Source organism: Mugil cephalus, chromosome 9, assembly GCF_022458985.1.
Source record: "Mugil cephalus isolate CIBA_MC_2020 chromosome 9, CIBA_Mcephalus_1.1, whole genome shotgun sequence".
In the NCBI taxonomy this organism is placed as follows: Eukaryota; Metazoa; Chordata; class Actinopteri; order Mugiliformes; family Mugilidae; genus Mugil; species Mugil cephalus.
In genome coordinates, this window is record NC_061778.1 from 4,198,933 (window position 1) to 4,219,155 (window position 20,223).

General features: G+C 43.6%; 1 protein-coding gene across 5 annotated transcripts in view; it reads right to left on the reverse strand.

Annotated features, from left to right (window-relative positions):
* The window catches only part of aplp2 (amyloid beta (A4) precursor-like protein 2), a 54,060-nt gene that overhangs the window by 14,619 nt on the left and 19,218 nt on the right, over positions 1-20,223 (reverse strand). For 4 of the 5 annotated variants that reach the window (XM_047593340.1, XM_047593341.1, XM_047593339.1 and 1 more), the window contains exons 2-7: positions 11,496-11,669; positions 10,474-10,603; positions 3,895-4,007; positions 2,371-2,546; positions 1,925-2,151; positions 1,505-1,672 (exon numbers count right to left, since the gene is read on the reverse strand). In XM_047593340.1, coding sequence (XP_047449296.1) covers positions 1,505-1,672; positions 1,925-2,151; positions 2,371-2,546; positions 3,895-4,007; positions 10,474-10,603; positions 11,496-11,669 — 988 coding nt within the window. The remainder of the gene's footprint in view (positions 1-1,504; positions 1,673-1,924; positions 2,152-2,370; positions 2,547-3,894; positions 4,008-10,473; positions 10,604-11,495; positions 11,670-20,223) is intronic. The other variant, XM_047593342.1, reaches the window with a different exon arrangement.

The window sequence follows — 20,223 nt, forward strand, 5'->3', positions numbered from 1 at the left end:
CATTCTTAGCAAGTCTGATAAATTTAAGGGAATCTGACAGTCTTTCCTTTTGATTTCATCTTCCCGTTGGCCTACTCCTGACAGGTCGCGCCTCCGACACTAATGGAAATATCTCTGCGTTTGACAGCTGGGTCACACGGGGGCGAGGCCAGAGGGCTCCGTTCTGGGTTCGTCGCTACACAGAAAAAACACGGGGCTCAGTCGGTTGCGCCGCCGAAACTTGCAGAAACGATAACGCTCCAGGCTGGCAAACAGGAAGAGACCTCGTCGTTTCACTCCAGCATCAAAAAACAGCGGAGACTCGGGAGGGTTGAAGGTAAAACACTCGGCTACTGTTACCAAACTTCACTGCTCCAACTCAAATCGTTTTAGTTTTGAAATGCAAAAGAAAAAAATCCAATTCGTTATGTCCATGAGTTGGGCTTAATTGGATGAAAAGTGAAACACTGCAAGATGCAAAAAAAAAAAGAAGTGCTTATTGACAAGTGTGGATGAGTTTTGAGCAAAAATATTGACAGTGTTGTGTTAAATAGATGAGAGACAGACAACATGGACAAATGAGCAAACACGGACAAATAGAGGAGACAGAAATTCTAGAGGTTGTGTTGGAAAGTTAGCATGCATGTGAATAAAGTTCAAATAAAGAAGAAATAATAATACTAGTGAAGTGTATGCAAATAACGAATATAACATTTTTGTCTTTTTTTTAGTAGTAGTAACTATACTTTAACAAAATACAATTTTAAATTTTCATAAAACAAGATAATGGTTTATTAATTAGGAAATGAGAATAAATATGATTCCAGCTTTTTAATACTTCACTGTTTTTATTATTTATGCTACAGAACAGAGCGTTGTGATGTCAGAACCAGCACTGAAAGACAGTGTCGACTGGTCAATAATAAAAGAGAAACTAACTGTTATATCAAATACAGACGTGGCTGTAGATTGAGACATTGAACCATAATCTTATCTGAATACACGTTATACTAATAAACCTAAAATCACCTTGATCTCTTTCTATATTGTTAAAAACAAACACTTTAACCACTTAAAAGATCCTATTTGACAGCAAAGATCGTATTTAATGATACGATGCTGAAACTGTTAATTGGTTCATCTATTAAAACCACATCACTCTGCAACTATTTGGAGAAATTATCAAAGTTACTCATGAAGCAAAAATGCCAAATATTGTTTTTGAAAATTAGTTTGAGAACACGATGTATCGCAGTAAAAAAAAATAAAAGAGTACAATGTCGAGTGGATGTAGCTGTTGTGATTTCTGTGGCGGAGGTGACATGGTGACAACAGCTGTAGTGATTTTCATGAGTGAGAGCCGAAGGCTGCGGAACAGATGTTCTGTTTACAAGTCAGTGTCAGACTAAACCTATGTGATCCTCAAGTGTTTTCAGCAGGGAGTCTCCAGCAAAGACACAGACAGATAGAAAGATGTTTTTTTTTTGTTTGTTTTTTAGAGACTGGCCTCCGTCACGTGACTTACTCAGGCGTTTGCACACGGCCATGCAGTACTCCTCTGAGTCGAAATTGTTGCGGTTGCCGGCGCAGCCCCCGTATATGAAGCGCACGCACTTCCTCTGGCTCATGTCGAAATGCCAGCGGGGCATGGAGGCACGGCAGGGGCCGGTCTCGGCCTCCAGGGTGCACACCGCTGCCGGGGGGAGGGGGTGGGGGGAAAGGTTGTTAGATCATCCGGGCCACTAGGGGGCAGCACTAAATTCCAATGTCTGAATTACAAGCTACCAGCGGACACTCAGAGCCGCCGCTACATCTAAGTCCAGCTACAAATGAGGCTGAGGATGATTTGCTCTCAACAGCAGCATCTGCTGTGAGATGATGTAGTGGATAAAACAAAAAATGTTTATTTAATTACAGACTGGTGAGAAAATGTCAATTTACAAACCTTTCACTTCCTGTAAAGTCTTGTCCTCGTCCTGATTGTCTGAGATTTTGCGGCTCTCCTTCTTCTCATCCTCAACGTCCTCATCCTCCTTATCCGACTCCTCGTCCTCGTAGACGTAGTGGTACTCCTCCTCGTCCTCCTCCTCCTCCTCCTCCTCCGCCTCCTCGTCTTCGTCCTCGTCTATCGGCTCCTCCTTTTGTGTGGGCTGCTCGTCAGCTGGCGTCTCGCTACGGAGGGGAAAGGAGACGGGAGCCAGGGAAGAGGAGTGATTTATCAACGGGGGCAGAGCAGCTGCCCGTACATCAATGTCACAAAACTTTAATTCATCCAGATGGCCGGTAATACCTGCCCTTCCCAACAGAGCCCACATTATGCTTGCAGTATTTCAAAGACGTGCATGCAGCCGCAGACACTGTCCCCCTCCCCTCCCCTTCAGAAGTGCTCACCTGTCCTCTACGGCCATATCCTCATCCAGATCTGCCTCATCAATCTCCTCATCCTCTACCTGCTCTCCGGTCAGGGAGGCGGGGCAGCACACGTACTCTGTGCCGTGGAACTTGTCGATACCACAGGGCAGCAGCATCCCGTAGCTGTGCAGCATCATGGAGCTCTTGGAGCAGGCCTGAGAGGGTGGAGGAAAACGGTTTGTGAAGGTGAATCAGCTGAAGCTTATAGTTAAAATTGATTGATTTTTGATTCATACTAGGTAGAATGCACTGTATTGTAATATCTAGTATACACGTAAACAATATAGAGGTAATTATCTAACTGCAATGATTAATGCAAATCCGAAAAGAAAGTTCTAGGGCTGGGCGGTATACCAGTTCACACCGAATACCGAGGCATGGTGAAGATGGAAAGATGGAAGGTCTGATAAATGAAGCAGCAGAACGAGAAGAAAGATACCGTGTTGGTTATTTGGTTTTTTTTTTTTTAGAGCTGTCCCCGAAAATGTCCCCAATTTTAGCTTTATAAATGAGGGAAAAAAATGTTGCGCATAGACTATAATTATTACGGTAGCCGGCCGTGCCGCTACTGATAATAGAGACATAGCAGTTTAAATATGTTAAAATATGAATAAAAATATCAAAATAAATGAAACTGTAATTGTCCCTGTTTCTTTATTCCATCGTGCCAACATTTAATTATTTTTTTGTTTTTTCTCCGAGCTGTAAAGCATCAGTAGTCAGTGCTAACACGGGACCATGCAAACCTATTTCACAACTAGTGTGGGATTATCCTACAGTATTTACTCACCATCACAGTAAAATAGTCCATCCTTTATCAATCTACTGCATTAATTCCTCTTACAACCAAGTGAAAATGTTGCGAACATGTGATTATGCATTTTTGGTCGTACCGCCCAGCCTTAGAAGTTCCTATTATCCTTTAAAGTTCAGCTGAAAGTTCAGAGTAAAGGACAGAGATTGTTTTCTAATTTTCTCACCCAGATTCCCCCCCTGGTAAGATTTATTACTGCTTAGGTGCGACACTACATTCGCTATAAACTACGTGTTGTTGGTGCCTGTGGATGTCACACTATCTAAGGCTGCAGACTCGAGCTCTGGCATTTGTATCATGTGTATTATGAGTCGGGAGGAATGAGGGGTAGTGGCGAGTGACACGAGTAGAAGCTTGATGGGCTACGTGAGCCGCCGCTCTCACTGTCACGGTCAAAGTAGACCCCCGAGGGCTGGATCTGAAGCCGTCCGGTGGGGATTAGCCGCATAAGAGTCACAACACTAATCTGATTAGGATCTGAAATGTGAGGGTTTCCCAGGCGGCCTGTGATCAGAGGACCTCAGAGACTCGCTGAGACAGGTGGAGTGATATTAAGTGCGACTGGTTTTTGGCAGCAGGAAGAAAGTACAAAATTTAATTTCTAAAAGTTAAAGCTCAGGACTTTTTCCTTTCCATCTCTAACATGTTACATCCTCCCACTGCTTCCTGTGAAGTCACTTCCTCCTTACCTCTTTGGCCACGCCGTGCCACTGCTGATGGCTGACGCACATGTCCTTGCGCTCCTTGTGGAAGAACTTGCACTTCTCCGGGACCAGAAGCACGTCACTCACAAACTCGCCCACTGCGACACAGAGAATCACAAGGACCAATATGGCCGTTAGTCACACGCCGCGGCAATCTGCCCACGAAGAGAGAGATCTCCTCTCAGCCCCGATCACCGCTCAACAACACCGGCCAGGTTTAGAAAACAATAAATCATCCTGCAGGACTAAAAAAAGGATAGCAGATGAAATGATTCAATAATTCATAGCTGCCGGATCCTTTACATTTCATTACGGTGGCGTAACAAAGAGGACGGTTGACACTTGAACATCTGTCAGGGCGCCAGAAACCGAGAGGAATTCATCCCCTCTTCTTCTATAGCTGCATCCGTAAAAACGCCGCAACCAAAAACGGCAGAGGAGGCAATCTGATCTCCAGCTGTGACTCTTTTTTTTAAGGGAGTCCAGGCCTCCTCCTGTACACGAATGATATCATTTTCTTGATGAATTAAATTCAGACATGTTTTATTCATGGAGCGAGAGCTGTCGGATAGACTATTCAAAAGGAGACAAATGGGTTTCCGAGGCATCTTGTGTATTTTCTATGAATAGTTTTCGGGGCTGACAAAACGCGGCGAGGAGGTAAGAATGTCGCGCAGGGGTCAAAAGAAACATTAAAAAAAGGACGGTGACTGCTGACAGGCTGGCAGGCTGACAAGGTGCTCAGGTGCCATCAGAAACAGATGGAAAGCCAGGCAGGAGGTGGGGGGGTGTGGGAGACACAAGGAGGGAGGGGGGGAGGGATAAATAGAAGGTTTAGAGTGGAGCAAAACCCAAGCCGGGGATCAGAGTGGCTAAAGAGTGGGCGGACTGCAAACACACAAATGAGGGTCTAGAGGTTTGACGGCGAAGGGCTGGGAGTCGTCCCCATAGCCGCTCGTTTAGTGGTCGGCGTGACCTCGTCCTGAGGCGGAGCCGCTGGAGCGCAGGCGAAGCAGGCGGAGGGTGAAAAAAAGGCAGTGTTTTGGAAAATGAGAGGGTAGCAATAGGAAGAGGAGAGAGCTGGAAATAGCAGAGGACTCAGCAGCTGCTTCTCATCTCCGCCCAGGAGGTGCAGCAACAACCCCCACCGCCTCCTCCAAACCTCTGATGCCTGTCTGCTGCTCTGTGCCCACCACTGGTGAAAAGTACTTTTAATCAGGTACTAAGATACAGTTTCCCATCTTCGCCTTAGCCCCAGAACAGTTCATAAATCAGCTGCTCGACTAACACGAGCCCATTCAACAATCTTGACAGTCAGGTAATCAATTATTCATGTCTTTTTTTTTTCTTTTTCTTTCTTTTAATTTTAAACCCTTGTTTCGGGAGAAGCGCGAAAAGGCGTCGTTTTCTGCCAACTTTTAAAAATCCTCCATTTATTCTTCTGCCGCTTCTAATTCCCCACATTTCGAGAGCAATTTTTAAATCCAATTTGTCTGACATCAGCTTTTCCGTTTTCAGTCCTTGTTCACCCACCGTGCGCTATTAAGAAGTTAAATTTAGCTACGTCTTGACTAGAGGGAGCGTTAAAAATAAAATAAAATAAAACCATGTAAGAGTCAGAGAGTGGCATTTCTGCATAATGACAGCTTTTGTTTTTGTGCACTTTGCGGATTTTACTTTCATGCGAGTACATGTAATGTGCTACTTTGTAGGAGACTAATGTAGCTTTTTTTTAATTATTATTATTACTATTCCTGCTAAGGCTCTCAATATATTTTACCATTCTTACTTTAAAAACTTTCCTCCTCTTAGTTTCCACAGAAACAGGGAGAGAGAGAGAGACTGAGAAAGCTCAAGGAAATGTAACCCTCAGCTCCACATCCTGTTCACCGGATGCGCTCTCTTTTCATTTCATATCCTTCTCCCACTCCGCCCGGTCCACTCACACTCAGACTCAGGTTTCTTTGGGTTGTGGGTCTCAAGCAGATGCAGTCACACCGCAGTGGGTGATGGATGGTGGTGTTTGGAGAGCAGCTGTGCCACACTCTCTGCAAGCAATCCCGACTCTGTGCAGTTTAGTTTGTGTAGTGTGTGTGTGTTTGAGAGAGAGAGTATTCTAGTCTTTCACATTGACCCCCACTCCTCATCTACTCCATTCATCTACCTTTCCTTTAACCTTCCATCTATCAGATGTCCTTGCTTGTGCCATCGAATGCCTGAGCTGCTTTATCTATAAACGTCTAAGGCATGTGGAGGTGAGGTGAGAATAGAACCGGTGCACCGGGAAAAATACTTTCATTACAGCTACTTGTGATTAATTTGATTGAAATCAGTAAAATATCTGAAACTTTATGTCGTGTTTTGAGAGATAACGTAAGATATACACGTGGAAAATCACGATTCACGATACGTATCACGATACTTGAGTCACGATACGATACATTATTGCGATATTATGATACTGCAATATATAATGAGCAATTTTAAATGCAGCTTAAAATACAAGTTGTTTATATGCACATCAAATTACAGTGATAATAACAAACTATGTCAAAAAACAATGTTAAATATATTAAAAATGCGGAGCCGGTACGCAGGACTCGTTCACGATCGACCCAAAACTTCGATATTGATATCGATATTGTATCAGAAGAAAAGGTATCGCGATATATTGCCATATCAATATTTTTTCCCACCCCTAGGTTAATATACTATCAAGTTCCAGGTTTGTGCTTTTAACCTTTGGCTGTGTAGCTAACCTTTTGTTTTCATTTACATCATGGATTATGGAAAGCGAAAATCTGATCTGTCATCAGGATTACACGGAGGAGACGTGACTAAAACCAGGAAGCAGCTGCAATTTGATGCTGAATAATGGAAATAACATTTGCATTTTGCTCCTGGGTTCAACTCTGAGCACGCACAGACAACTTTTCCATTGTTAGCAAATCATTTCTGACCACATGTTTACTCAACAATGTGTCATTTGTCTGAGCCTTAGCATTTCGTAATCTTTCGCATTCTCTAAACGTGTGGTGCAGATACATTATTTTATACTAGTTGAGGAATGTAGTCAATTTTTTCTCCACAAAACTCAAACTTAAAGTCTGCTGCGAGTCATTTATGAAGATTTGCAGCGAGCCTCCTGTGAGAGGTGAAGGAATTTAAACAGCTCGAGGTGCGGTGCAGAAACAAGCCCGAGTTTGTACCTCTTATCAAAGTATTGGCAATTATACTCAGGACTTCTGATGATATCAGGACTAGTCACTGTGCGCCCAGTTAAACCAACAAAATTAGTCAACAAGAAAACCACAGTATGTCATGATATCGTGATATCATGAAACAAGCACTTCAAACTGTTAGTACACCTGAATAATAATGCCTAAAATATATTACATTATTGAAGATTAATGAAGGCTGCTTTCAACAGAAACAGATGTTCAAAACATTCTTCAGTCTACAAACCAGAAACAAATTTAAGTTCCTTATGAGTTTATTAAGGGTCCGTGTATGTTTTGGTCATTGGATTTTCCATTCAGAAAAGGACATTACAAAAAACAAAAAATGAGCAGTTACTTGATTTTCATTTCAAAATTGAGAGATTAAAATTAAATTCAAAGCATTTTTCTTTATCGGGGTCGAGAAAGGATGAACAGATAGATAAACTGTTTCTGTTTCTAAAAACAAAAAATAAAATCAAACAAAAAAGTGACCGTTTTCACATAGTGCGCGACCGGAAGTTGCCGTTTTCAAAGTAAGAGCACGTATGAGGACGACGCGTTGTGACAGAGATGGATATGGATCAGTACGTTGTTTTTAGAAATAATAAATGGTTTCAGGAAAGAGGACACGGCTGCAGAAAAACTAAACCGTATATTTCAGGTAAAAACTAAAAAATAACTACATATAATCAGGGAACAGTTAGCTAGTAGCTAACATTAACTGATAAAGTACAGAGATTTCTGCATATGACTAGCCTTATTTTGCTATCACGACAAAAATCACGTCAGAGTAAAGCTCCAAAGACGTTTTAGCCTGGGCTAGCTTGGGAAACCAAAGATAAGTCATAATTTGAGCGTTCTTACCATAAACGCGGTACCGTCCTCATGCACTATGCTCTTACTTTGAAAACGCCAACTTCCGGTTGCAAAATACGAAAAAAAAACGGACGCTTTTTTGTTTCCATCTTCCAACGATTTTATTTTTTATTTTTAGAAATAGAAAATGAAAATAGACCGGTTTTAAACGTTTTGTTTTGTTTATCCCTGGACCTTGAATTTTAATTTTTGAATTTTAAAATTGAAAATCAAATAACCGCTGTTGTTTTTCTTAACGGAAAACCCAATGACCAACACATACACGGACCATTAAGGCCAGAAATGATTGTTTTACCACAGATTTCCTTTTCGAGCGGGAGGCTGCTGCAGCAGTCTGTGTTGTCCCAGCAAATTGTTCCCAAACAACTGATCATTGTGTAAGAGCCAGTCTGCCTCGCACACTAACCAACACCCAGGCAAACATCTGCCGCCGACTGTTCTCACCATTTCAGGCACAGTAATGAAAATAAAAAAAGTACCCTAACGTAATCCAGTGCTGTTTGACAAAGACATCATGCTGCAGGGATTAGAGAGCAGTGGAAAAAAAATAAAAAATAAAAAATCACATTCATTTGCGGAGTCATTGTTTGGGGACGGGAAACATGGAGGGATCGTGGCTCTGAGCTTTTGTGTGGAGAGCCGGATACAGCATAACCCATCTCTCTCTTTTAACACCGAGCTCCTTCCTTAGCACTTGCATTATTCATATAAACCTATTAACTTGACACGGGTGCTGGCTTTGGCCTTTTAATCATATCCTTCAAGCTACACCTCACCTCCCTTTGGTGTATTTCATTTCTTTTTGATTCTATTATAATTAAAAATACAGTGACAAATATAAGCCAGAAACGTCTGATGTCCATTCCTGTGGAACATCATCCGAACATCCCAAAATGATGAATAATTCAAAAGGAGCCGTCACTGCATCCGATATGATCGAGGGGTCTGACAAATAATAGACCGGAGAGGTGAGGCACGGTGAAGTGAAGTGGCAGAGGCATGGCGTGCCTCGCAGCATATGATCGGAGCCCTCCAACTAAGCCCCTAACATGCTCCATTACATAATTAAGCACAAAAACCCCGTGTGCAGCCTCCTTCTCGCCAGCACCTTATGTTTATCTCTCCTTGTCCATCTGTCTCCTCTGTTCTCTCAGTTCAATCTCCTCATTTGCGAACCCAGCAGAGCAGCAGAAGGCCTCTGTAATTTAGAGGGGGCCACGAGTGCGCGGACCTTTTTAACTATGATGGCAAAAAATTTGTGCAGGAACAAGCAGCGAAGCTATTTAATTAATCCAGGGGAGGGGACGGCGTTGTTTTTTTAATTAAATGGAAGTCGTGTCACTGTTGCTGAATTTTAATGAGAGGTCCTGGGTTGTTGATGGCTGCAGCGGCCGGACACGGTGAAGACGCGAGACGCAGGAGCTGTCAGGAGAAATAACTCGAGGCATCTGGCTGTGAATCCCTCTCGTCTGCGTTCCTCCCTCAGCCACCAAGAAGCCACTCCAGTTGTGTATATGTGTGTGTGTGTGTGTGTGTGTGCGTGTGCGCCGTCCCTTGAATTCCCCAAAAACCACTCCTCTGCATTAGCCAAAAATGCTCTTGAATGGTGGAGCATTTCACAGTCCAGTGCAACTGCTAATGGATTTTTTATCCCGGGAAGCAGCACAACTCAATCAGCAAAGGGCTTTAGGACAGAGGAAGGGTGCCGGAAAGCGTCTCCAGCGTGGAGGAAGATGTTTTTCCCTTCCTGGCATAGCCGGACAAATACAAGGAGAAGCTTTGTTTCAGAACTCTCTTTCTCTGTTATTGCAATCCTCGAGGGGGGGGGGTGAATGGGGAGAGAGTGCCGTGTTTTCTAAGTCAGGGGGCACGGAGGCATGCGGTCTGCGCAGACTGAGGCTATATCTGACATTTAATAAACCTGAATATAGCCGTGTTGCCACTGCTGATTACAGGGATGCTACGGGAGACGGAGGAGGCGGAGAGCCGCGTATGACAGTGCAGGCGGATGAAGGAATGGGGAGTAATAAAGAAGGCCTCCTCGCGGACCCCTCTGCTGCTGACCCTGTGTGTCTGTTTGAGTTTATGGCCACTGTCTGAAGGGGGAAATAAGATAGTGCTTTATTGCTCAACAAGCCTCCCCAGCAATAATAGCCCCCACCACCACCACCACCACCCTCCAACACACTCCCCTTTGGCCATCCATTCTGAGACACATTAGCTCCCATCCAGCCTGGATCTGCCAAATCTGCAGCTCAAGGCCAGAATTAGTCAACTGAATCGGACTCTAATATCGCTCCGTGTCACCTCTGCCTGTGGCGAAGATGCATCATAATCTCCTCTTTCTCTTCTCTGAACAAAAGGCTAACGGAGAACGGGAGGGGAAGCGGAGAACAACCAATTTTGAAGGGTCGTTTATAAACGTTTAAGTGGTTTTCTCGGACTACTTATTAGCGCACTAGCTTACCTAAGCATTTGTACGGCACCACGATGTGGGCGTGCCCCTTGCACACCTTCCTTTCCGTCTTGCACCAGTTCTCAATGCGGATCGGCTGGTTGGCCTCCACCACATTGGTGATTTGGAGCTCTGGATACATCTGTTAGAAGAAGAAGAAGAAGCAGAAGAAGAAGAAGAAAGTGTGTGTTGAATAATAAGAGAGGGATTTTGCGTGAATGTGTGCGTGTATGAAAAGGAAGGAGAAATTGCGATAAGTGGGGCTTCAATAGGATCCTTTAATCCGCGCTTTATACTCTGTAGATGCCATCTGCTCAGCTGTGAAAGAGCACACAATTTACACATTCCCCAAATGCTATCAAAATGTCATCAAGTAATGCAACTGAAGCTTCCGAGGAAGGCTGCTTACAAATGTACAGCCTGTATTTTCCTTCCTAGACAGCTGTGTAATAAACCATAACAGTATTAGCAGCAAACCTCCCGTGCTACAGGAGATACAGTAGGAGGAAATATTAGGGAGAATATCTGCGGTGTGGTAAAACACGTCCTTAATTTCAGAGGCAGCCAGAGGAAACGGCAGCTCAAAGAGTCTTGTAATTGAAATGCCACCCGCTATACTGTAAATAATATCTGTCTTTCAGGAAAGAGCTCAGTAGCGTTTCTAATGACAAATCAAAGTGAAATGAAAATTGACTTTTTTCCTACTTTGGCAGCTAATTCCCAGCAGCGCAACTTAATCCTAAACTAAAGTGATGAAATTACAGACTGAAATCAGCGCGGTCTAATCTGATCAAAAGTACGAGATGGAATTTTATACTATAAAAGTCAGATTTTTAATTAAAAATCACATCTTTCAAAGGGTGCAAATGAAGTCAAAGATAAGGAGGTATGCCGGTGAGCCGCCCTCGCCCTCCTTTAACCGATTGCGCACTGACGACACGCCTCGTTGTCGCTGCCTTTTCAAAACCGACTCTGCCGCTTAAATTTCACTCCGTCTCCGTGAACACGATTGTGTCCGTGCCACAGTGACTCACCTCCTGGCAGTACTGCAGCACGCCCTCTTTGGTTCCTACGCAGCTCTTGGTTCCGGACGGGTCGGGCTCCCAGCGGCCGGTCTGGATGTTGACGTGCATGTTGAGTTTTCCGCAGAACATCGCCACCTGTGGCTCGGCCACGGCGAAGCCCGTGCCTGCGTTGGCCGCCAGCGCCTGCAGAAGGAAGGACAAAGAGGTGCGCTCAGTCATTACAGAGCTCACAAATGCTAAAGGGGAATATTCTGGCTGACAGACACGAGAGACTCTGCCTCGCTGGGTTTTCTCATAAACTCTGTGCTGTGAACTGTGCCCACATAAAGCAGACTCACGCACTGCGATAGATAACGGCACAAGACGTGATGGAACAACTTCGGTGCTGTGTGTCCTGGCCCAGACAAATTAAACGCACCTAGGGAATATTTGATGGTTAAGCAACGTTTGATTGGATTTGTGCAAAAGGTTTTGCTTTTTGTTTTTTGACTGAAAGGCTGCACACAAAGAACTGCAGGCCTGAGAAAAAGCTTCAGTACACCATGCTTCACAAAACAGGACATTCCTAGTTGAGGGTTGAGCTTTGCTTGTCTAGACCTCCTGGGACAAAGTCTTTCCTCAAAGGACAGATTGTTTACTCTTCGAGACACACCAGGAACCTTCCACAAAATACAAGACACTGTAAACAGGTACAAGTACAAAAAAAATACGTGTCTCCAAAGGATATGTGGATTTTAGTTATTTTCGTTTCCCTGCTAATGTCTTTGTTTACCTCCGCGCCCTTCGACGAGAGGAAATCTGCTATCTTTGGCCCGTCCTCCCCGGACTTATTTACTTCCCTCAAACAGACCCAACATCGTTCACAAAGCAGAAGTTTTACTCAAACCTATGGTGTGGCCGGTTTTTCTCACGGCTGGCCTTAAAACAGCTGTGCCCACGTCAATCAGATCGTCAGCTCCATGCTGAGGCAATAAGTCACGGCCTGCTAACAGTCGCCTGATGCTGGGGAATCTCTAATTAATCAATGAGGCGATGCGGCTCTGCATGCCAAATCGTCCCAAAACGCACACTAGGGAGCCTCTAGACAGGAAGTGGAACGGAACTGATGCGCTCCTTATTGTCATCGTGTCATCGGGCTGAGTAAACAGGTCTCAAAGACGGATCAAGGGAACGAGCAGGGAGGCCGTCGGATAAACAACTGCTTGCTGCGCACTCGGAAGACGCCCGGACGTGCATGTCCGACGTAGCTTCGATCTGAGGACAACGCGGCGGCTGAAGAGGGAGACTTTTTTGAGTAACTGCGTGTTGCACAAAGCTCTCCATCTAATTGTGCACAGGCTAGCAGGCTGACAATAGGTGCAGAACAGAGCAGAGCAGAGCGAGGACAAAACAAGTGCTGTGTAATCAGCAGTTGGCTGCGGCGTGTGATGAGCTGCAGAGCCAGCCAGAGCTGAGTCTGCATGCACACACACACACACATAAACTGAATACAGCACACACACAAATATACATTCAGCTGGACAGGCACATGTCCAACCTCACAGACGAGCCAACACACCCTGTTAACTCCGTCCTGGAGGCACGACAGACTCAAACGGACTTCCTCTCCTTCCTGGTTCTCCAATGTCTTTGTCCTTATCACTCCTCCCTCCCTCCCTCTCTGCACCATTTCACGAATAAAACACACGCTGCTGATCTCAAATGGCTGAAAACTTGAAGGCCAAAGATTCACATTGTCAACGCAAAGTAGTCAGGTTAAAGTGGAGTCACGTTACTCTAATCCAATCAAAGCAAATTCAAAGCAAAAAAAAAAAAGGCCATTTCTGACAATATCAGCCCGACGTGCTTTATATTACAGCAATCAACAAAAAAAATAAAAATAAAAATCCAATTGTTGGAGAATTCTGTATGGCAGTCATTGTTAGCATTGTTAGTCCTGATTGTATCTAACTTATTGGAAAATGGACTTCAGGATGTTGTTGAAAAGGCAGCGGGCAAATGGGAATCAAAGCAAAGCACTAGGCTCTAATCTGTGTAAGTGCTTTGTGAGATATTCGCTGATTGTATGAGAAGCAGAGCGGTGAGGGGGAAAGGAGGGACGGCCGGAGGAACATTAACAGAGGCCAGTGAAAGGACGACCACAGCTACAAAAGCGGCAGTCGAAAAAAGAAATTACCCATTTGACCCCGTCTTTGTCTTAGCGTGTCCTTACTTCTTTAACAACAACAACAACAACACAAGCAGAGTGGAAGTGAGACTGTCTTGAATCTGCAGTCACATGTCTGCTTAGCCGCTAAGGAGGGAGCTGCTCTGGGTCACAAAGAGAAATAAAAAACGCCGACCGCCAGCAGGGGAGCTGGTGCACAGACTCAGATTCAAAGAGGATGCGATTGTTCGAGGTCCCTCTCATTTCACATGTGTTACCTGAACCATAAACCTGCCTCGCCTTGAATAAACACACTGGACAGTGAGTTATACTGACTGTGACATAATTTTTTATTTTTTTTTACTTCTACATTCGTCGCATTTCTGTACAGCTTCGGTCAGCACCTTCTTTTGAAATATTTTTCAAGAGCAGTCAAGCATGCAACTGGAATGGCACTGTAACATGCTTTTTTTTTTTTTTTTTCATACATCACAAAGAAAGATTTGGTCAGTCGACCAGCAAAGGCCAGCAAAATGGAATCAGAATAAGAATGAGAAGAAAGAAGTGACTGTCTGACTGAGGAGGGCTGCGGATGAATACAATTTGCCTCGTTTGTATTTTTTTTTCCCTGTGATAATGTAATTTAAATCCTTCTTAAAGGTCACATGAAATCCCGGGACAGTAATTTGCTTCCATGATTTATTATGATTCTACAAGAACAGCTTTGTTTTAATAGCGTCCTTTTTCTAATTATTCTTTTTTTTTAATCAGACTTTGTAGGTTGTTTAAAGTGTTTAAAGTTTACCTCTGAAGAAGACGGATGAACTTATGCCGTCGAACCTTGTTAGGTATGTTTAAACAGACACTATAGCTTTGTTTTAATGTTTAAAAACAAGTAAGATTGGTAAAAATATATCTTTTGTTTAGCTGCTCCCTTAGGTGATGCTGACTAAGACTGGGTAATATGCCAGTTGTACACCAAATACAGTTTTTTTTTTTTTGGTCCATTATGATATGAATTTTTAATATATGCAAGTCATACCGGTGTATTTGATTACACAGCGTTCAGAACGCTGCGTCACGAGACACCGTTTTTTAGTGTAGTGCTGTGTCACTGTGAGGTGTGGTGAAGATGGAAATCTCCAAAAAATTAAGCGGCAGAACAAAAAAAAAAGCTGCCATGTCAGTTGTTGTTGTTTTTTTGTTTGTTTGTTTTTTTAGGATGACCAGAAGTCCCTGATTACTGGGGACAGCCCCTGTTTTGAATGACCTGTCCCCCGGCTATAGCTGTTCCCAATTTTAGCTTTTTATGAATGAGGAGAAAAATGTTGCGCGCAGACTACAGTTATTACGGTAGCCAGTCACGCTGCTACTGACGCTACAGACATAGAAGGGGCCATGCAAACCTGTTTTATTACTAGTGTTGGATTATTCTACAATATTTATCATCATCACAGTAAAATAGTCCATCCTTAGTCAATCTACTAGCGTTAATTCCTCTCTCAACCAGTAGAAAATGTTGCGAACACGTTACTATGCATGGAAAAAAATACCGTAATATACATTTTTTGGTCATATCGCCGCCCAGCCCTAGTTCTGATTCAACACCCTGGCACACCTTAAGACTCACGCAGCCCTGACTCAGCTTGGTAAACCCAAAGGTTTCACAACACAGGATGGTCGGCTGCACCGCCTCGAGACCTGGAATCTCATTTTATCTACCGGGATATAAGAAAAGGATAACACAACTTAAGAGGAGGAAAAGGGCTCAGACATAATCAAATGTTATAACATATTTTCGACTACATTTTACGAAACCGTCTGAAGTTAAAGGATTAGCTTTGCGGAATAATATGCCGCCACGCCCAACCGTGTCATTGAACCTACTCATCTCTCATTACTGACTCAGTGTGAGATGTTATGTCGTGTGGAAGTGCGAACACCTGCCGTTATGTGCAAAAGAGGGAGAGACAAAAGAGGGACTGAGGGAGTGGAATCTGAGAAAAAAAAGGGAGAGGCAGTCAAACCGACGGAAATTCAGGTAAACACAGCGAGCAGACAGCGGCGGCGGCAGGAGCCACGCGCTGATTGGCCCCTCGTCCCGGAGTAAAATATTATTCCCGATGAACGCGCAGGCTGTAATTCAATAAAGAACAGCGGCAGGAAGCGTGACGGCAAGGAGAGACGGGCCCTGCCACCACAGACGCTTGTCAAAAGCTTGTGTGGGCTGAGGATCATTTAGCTCAATTGCACCCTTTGCTGTGAACACACACCAGTATATACGCTGCAGCTTTTTCCCAGTCTGCCTCCAGCACACAAACACGTTTTTATTGGCCCGACTGTGTGCTACCGAGCCAAGTTTCACATAAAACAAGCTAAGACACGACGCCGCTTGTTGTGAAGTAACGCCTGGAACATCGGACGCAGACACAAACAAATACTCCTTTATCATCCCTGGAAGAGGAAAAACCCACTATTGGTAGGAAACAAGTCGTAAAACTGAAGAGTGATGTTAGTTTTTAATGTGCGTTTACTGTCCGTATCATGTTTTTATTGTTATTATTGTTACAACCTTCCCAGTGTCACGCACATCCTAAAAATAATTGCAAATACCCAGATCTAAGAATAAAGTCTCCATCTCTGAGGGATTATTTTCCTGTGACTTTCATTTCTCACTGTGGGTGATTGACAGAGAGGAGAGAGGAAACAAAGGCAGTCGCATCACAAGTTCTGACAGTAAGGTGCAATGAAATGATAATAAATCATAGAAAGTGACAAAAGTGAATTAAGCCTTTACATTTACTGTGATTAGCTCGGGCAGTTTTAAAGTCTGTGGGAGATTTGTTTTTTTTTTTTTTTTTTTGCACAGTTTGAGAATAAAAGAAGATAGAAGACGTTTGAACCTCGGTAAATTAAGCTTGATATCTAAAGCAGTGCTGACTGTGTGAAACCAGTGGAAATAAAAGTAAAGGGAAGAGCAAATAAGTAAGACTATTACTGGCACAAACTTTAAAAAAAAAAAAAAAAAAAAAAAAAAGGTTCCTTAATGAGGTTTTAGTAAAAACCCTCCTGGATTGGTTCGGGTCAGTTAAAATGTGACCTACCACACAGAGTCTGGGCAATGTCCAAAGAGGATAATCCAATCTCTGTGTGTGTGTGTGTGTGTGTGTGTGTGTGTGGTCTCAGGTTAACCACACAGGGCAGCATGAGTACAGGACACACACTGAGGACAGTGGGAAAAGTGAAATGAAAACTTGAAGAGTCATAACAGTTCAAAACAGAAGGGCTCGGGGCTCAGCGATAATCCTCCAATTAGTCTAAACAAACATTTATTTTTTATTTTTTTTCCTCCCCTGTGTGACCAGACAGTCTCATAAATTTCGGTGCCTGGTCGACATTTATGACAAACGTTTTCTGGTAAATTGCCCACGGTGCTGCAAATAAAAACAGCCCCGGCGTCTATAAACGCCGCAGTAACCTCAGTAAGCGGTGGCAACTCGGGCTAATTTTGGCGGAGGTATGGTGAAGCCATCCTCTCAGTCTGCTTTCTTTTTAAAAAGCGGCTCCAGAAGGAGGCACCGGTCAGGATTTGTGGGTTCCCAGAATGCTTAGTGTCCATGTGACTGTAGAGAAAATGCCTGGCATCATTAATCCACCTAATCCTTCCCTGTGGTGACTTAATACTTAAACAAGATCTGCAGTGGTGAGAAAAGCCACACACACACACACACACATGTAGAAGATCTGGAAGCGAAACGCACGAGGACGTAAAACAACTACAGATTTCCCTTTTCTTATTAGTTGCGATAAAAATCGTTGATGCGTATAAGGGGGATGTGTTCGCGGCAATTACTGCGCCGAGCTCGTTTGCGGAGGGCAACAATTACGGCATTTACATTTCTTTATTAGCCCCTGTTAGAGCGTTTACGTAACAGCCCTGAATGTAGCACGGGTTTGTTTATTGTGCCTCGTGACTCCCGCTTCGGTGGCAGAATTTCCCTGCAGGAGAGCGTGTACGTACTTTTTTTTTAATTACGATCAAACAGAACAACAACATACAGACAAGAATGATCTGGATTTGTGGATTAGTGCAAAGTTTTGTTTATCCACATGATGAGCTCAATGTGCACAAGAGCTGAGTGACTGTCATGTGTGTTTGAGGAACTACGGTTGGTACTTTCACAGGGAGTTTACAGAAATATTTTCAGCTATGTTAGCACCAACGCCTCATAACAAGAATATTCTGAGTAGAGTTTGCATGTTCTCCCTGTGTCTGCGTGGGTTCTCCCCAGGTGCTTCCTCCCGCGTTCCAAAGACGTGCTCGTTAGGGTAATTGATGATGCTAAATTGGCCGTAGGTGTGAGTTGTGAATGGTTTACATCACACTTTTCACGTGCTTCCATTTAAAGGTGTTTTGCGAATGAGCTGTGACTCAGTGATGTGCAGATCGATACTGAGATATCGATACTTTTGCAGTAATGTAGGAACACAATGAAAAGTAACTAAACTATTGAGTTGTGGCAACACAACAAACCTCAGGTTAAACCACAATTTTAATGTTTTTTTTAGTGTTTGAAACGGGATTTTCACATATTTTGTATGATTGTGTCACTGTTTGGTTTTTCTGTTGTTGTATTAACTCGGCTACATAGTAAATGAGTTTTAAACAAATAAATTAATTATTCTGATGTATTCTTTATGAAACCATGCTCTCAGACTTTTTTTTTAGGTTTACCAGACACATTAGGGTGTATTTACACAAAGTATCGGATCGGTATCTCCTATACCAGCCTGAATTTTACTCAGTATCGGCTCGGAAAGGAAATCAGGTATCAAGGTATCGAACATTAGTAGCAGTGACTCTCGTGAAGTGTCGCCTCACGATATACCATAATTATCTTAAATTTCCCTCTGAGGAAATGGACTTCAAATGAACTGGTCACATGACCAACTTTTATATCGATACATCTGAATAATTACCTTATGAGAGCGTAAAAGTGGTTTAGCTTTAGATACTTGAGAGGTTTTTCGACATGTAGGTGTTTTTGTTACCATTTTTTTTCATTGTGATATCTGTATTTTGCACATTTCTATTGGTAGACAGCTGGGATAGGCTCCAGACTTTCTTTTTTCTTCCCTCAAGGATCCAAAGAATAATTTCTGGATTGGCCGCGGCTTTTAAATAATCACAAAAACAGCAGAGTGTCCCTCTGAGAGGACTGATATCCAGTCGGTCTACAAACAGATTTACTTTAAAGTCTGAGACGACGAGGAAGGAAGTAAGTGGTCACCGAGTAACCAGAATGTCAAACAGCACACAGGACAGAGGGGCGGTTTTATTTTTGTGCCGATACATCTGCCCGTTCGTAGCCACATGCCAAATGAGGAGGTGTAACAATGTTGTGATTCCTCACAGTCGTGAAGCCCGTGGGAAGGCCGGGGCCTTGAGCCACTAACACCGTCACTACACAAACAACTCACCCGCAACAGATAACAGATGAGATGAGGAGGGGGGGAGGACATTCAGCGGCGGAATGACACTGACATTTTCCCACTGACCAAACACCTCCAGCCCTCTAAAGGGTAGACAGTAAAAACTGAATAATAAAAGGGAAAAGGGTGTCATGTTCTTAGAGTCTGAATCAAAAGGGCAACTGCTTCGCTGCAATGCAAATGAGCTGCTCCCGTCTGAGCGAAATGGCCTTTTGTCTTCGCCATCTGAAGTGTCCCGAGACTACGCTGGAATTACCCCATGAGTCAGTGCCCCCACAGCATGAGAAATGCCCCCCCCCAACGGTTTGAGGAACAGTCGATCCCAGTTAGCGTCAGTTCGACTGAAGAGACGAAACCAGAAGCTGTGAAATGTGCAGTTCCTTTTTTCTATCCTCCATGACTTTTCCTATTATTCAGAAAGAAACTGTTCACTTCCTCTTTTCTAATCAGTTTGCAAAAACCAAAAAAAAAACAAAACATGACTTATTCCCTTTAATAGTTTGGAACAGAAATCAAGTTTCTACACTACTGACATCATGAATTTGTGCGTCTCTTCCTGTTTAAGGTGACAGGAAGATGCTCCACACAGAGCTGAACATAATGTTTCACTAGCGGTCACCTCCGCATGGCTCATTAACCTCCCCGTCATTCACAGCCCGACCGGACGGGGGGGGAAGCCTCTTCCTCTCGCACCGAACTATCACCCGACGAGCGGAAAAACACTCCCCCCCCCCTACAAAACACCCACCGCCTGGGACAACGCCACTGGACTCACTGGTACCGGCCCCAGTTCAGACTTTAAAGCCTATTTGTCATCGTTTCTGTTCAACCTGTGCTTGATTGAACATGCTTTTGCTAATGAGACTGTGTGGAGTTGCTCCAAAGGTTAAAAAAACTAAAGCTCTGACGTAACAATGTCCTCTATCCTCTATTTCCTTTCATGTCTCATGGCCAGAAAATTATTCAGAAGGAGGAAGGAGTCATTCAGTTCTGGAGAACCCTGCGCAATATCCGGCAATCATTATCTGTTTGCAATCCAATCACTTTTATTACAATCCAATTACTTTTCGTTGCCATTCAATACTTGTTGTGTATATG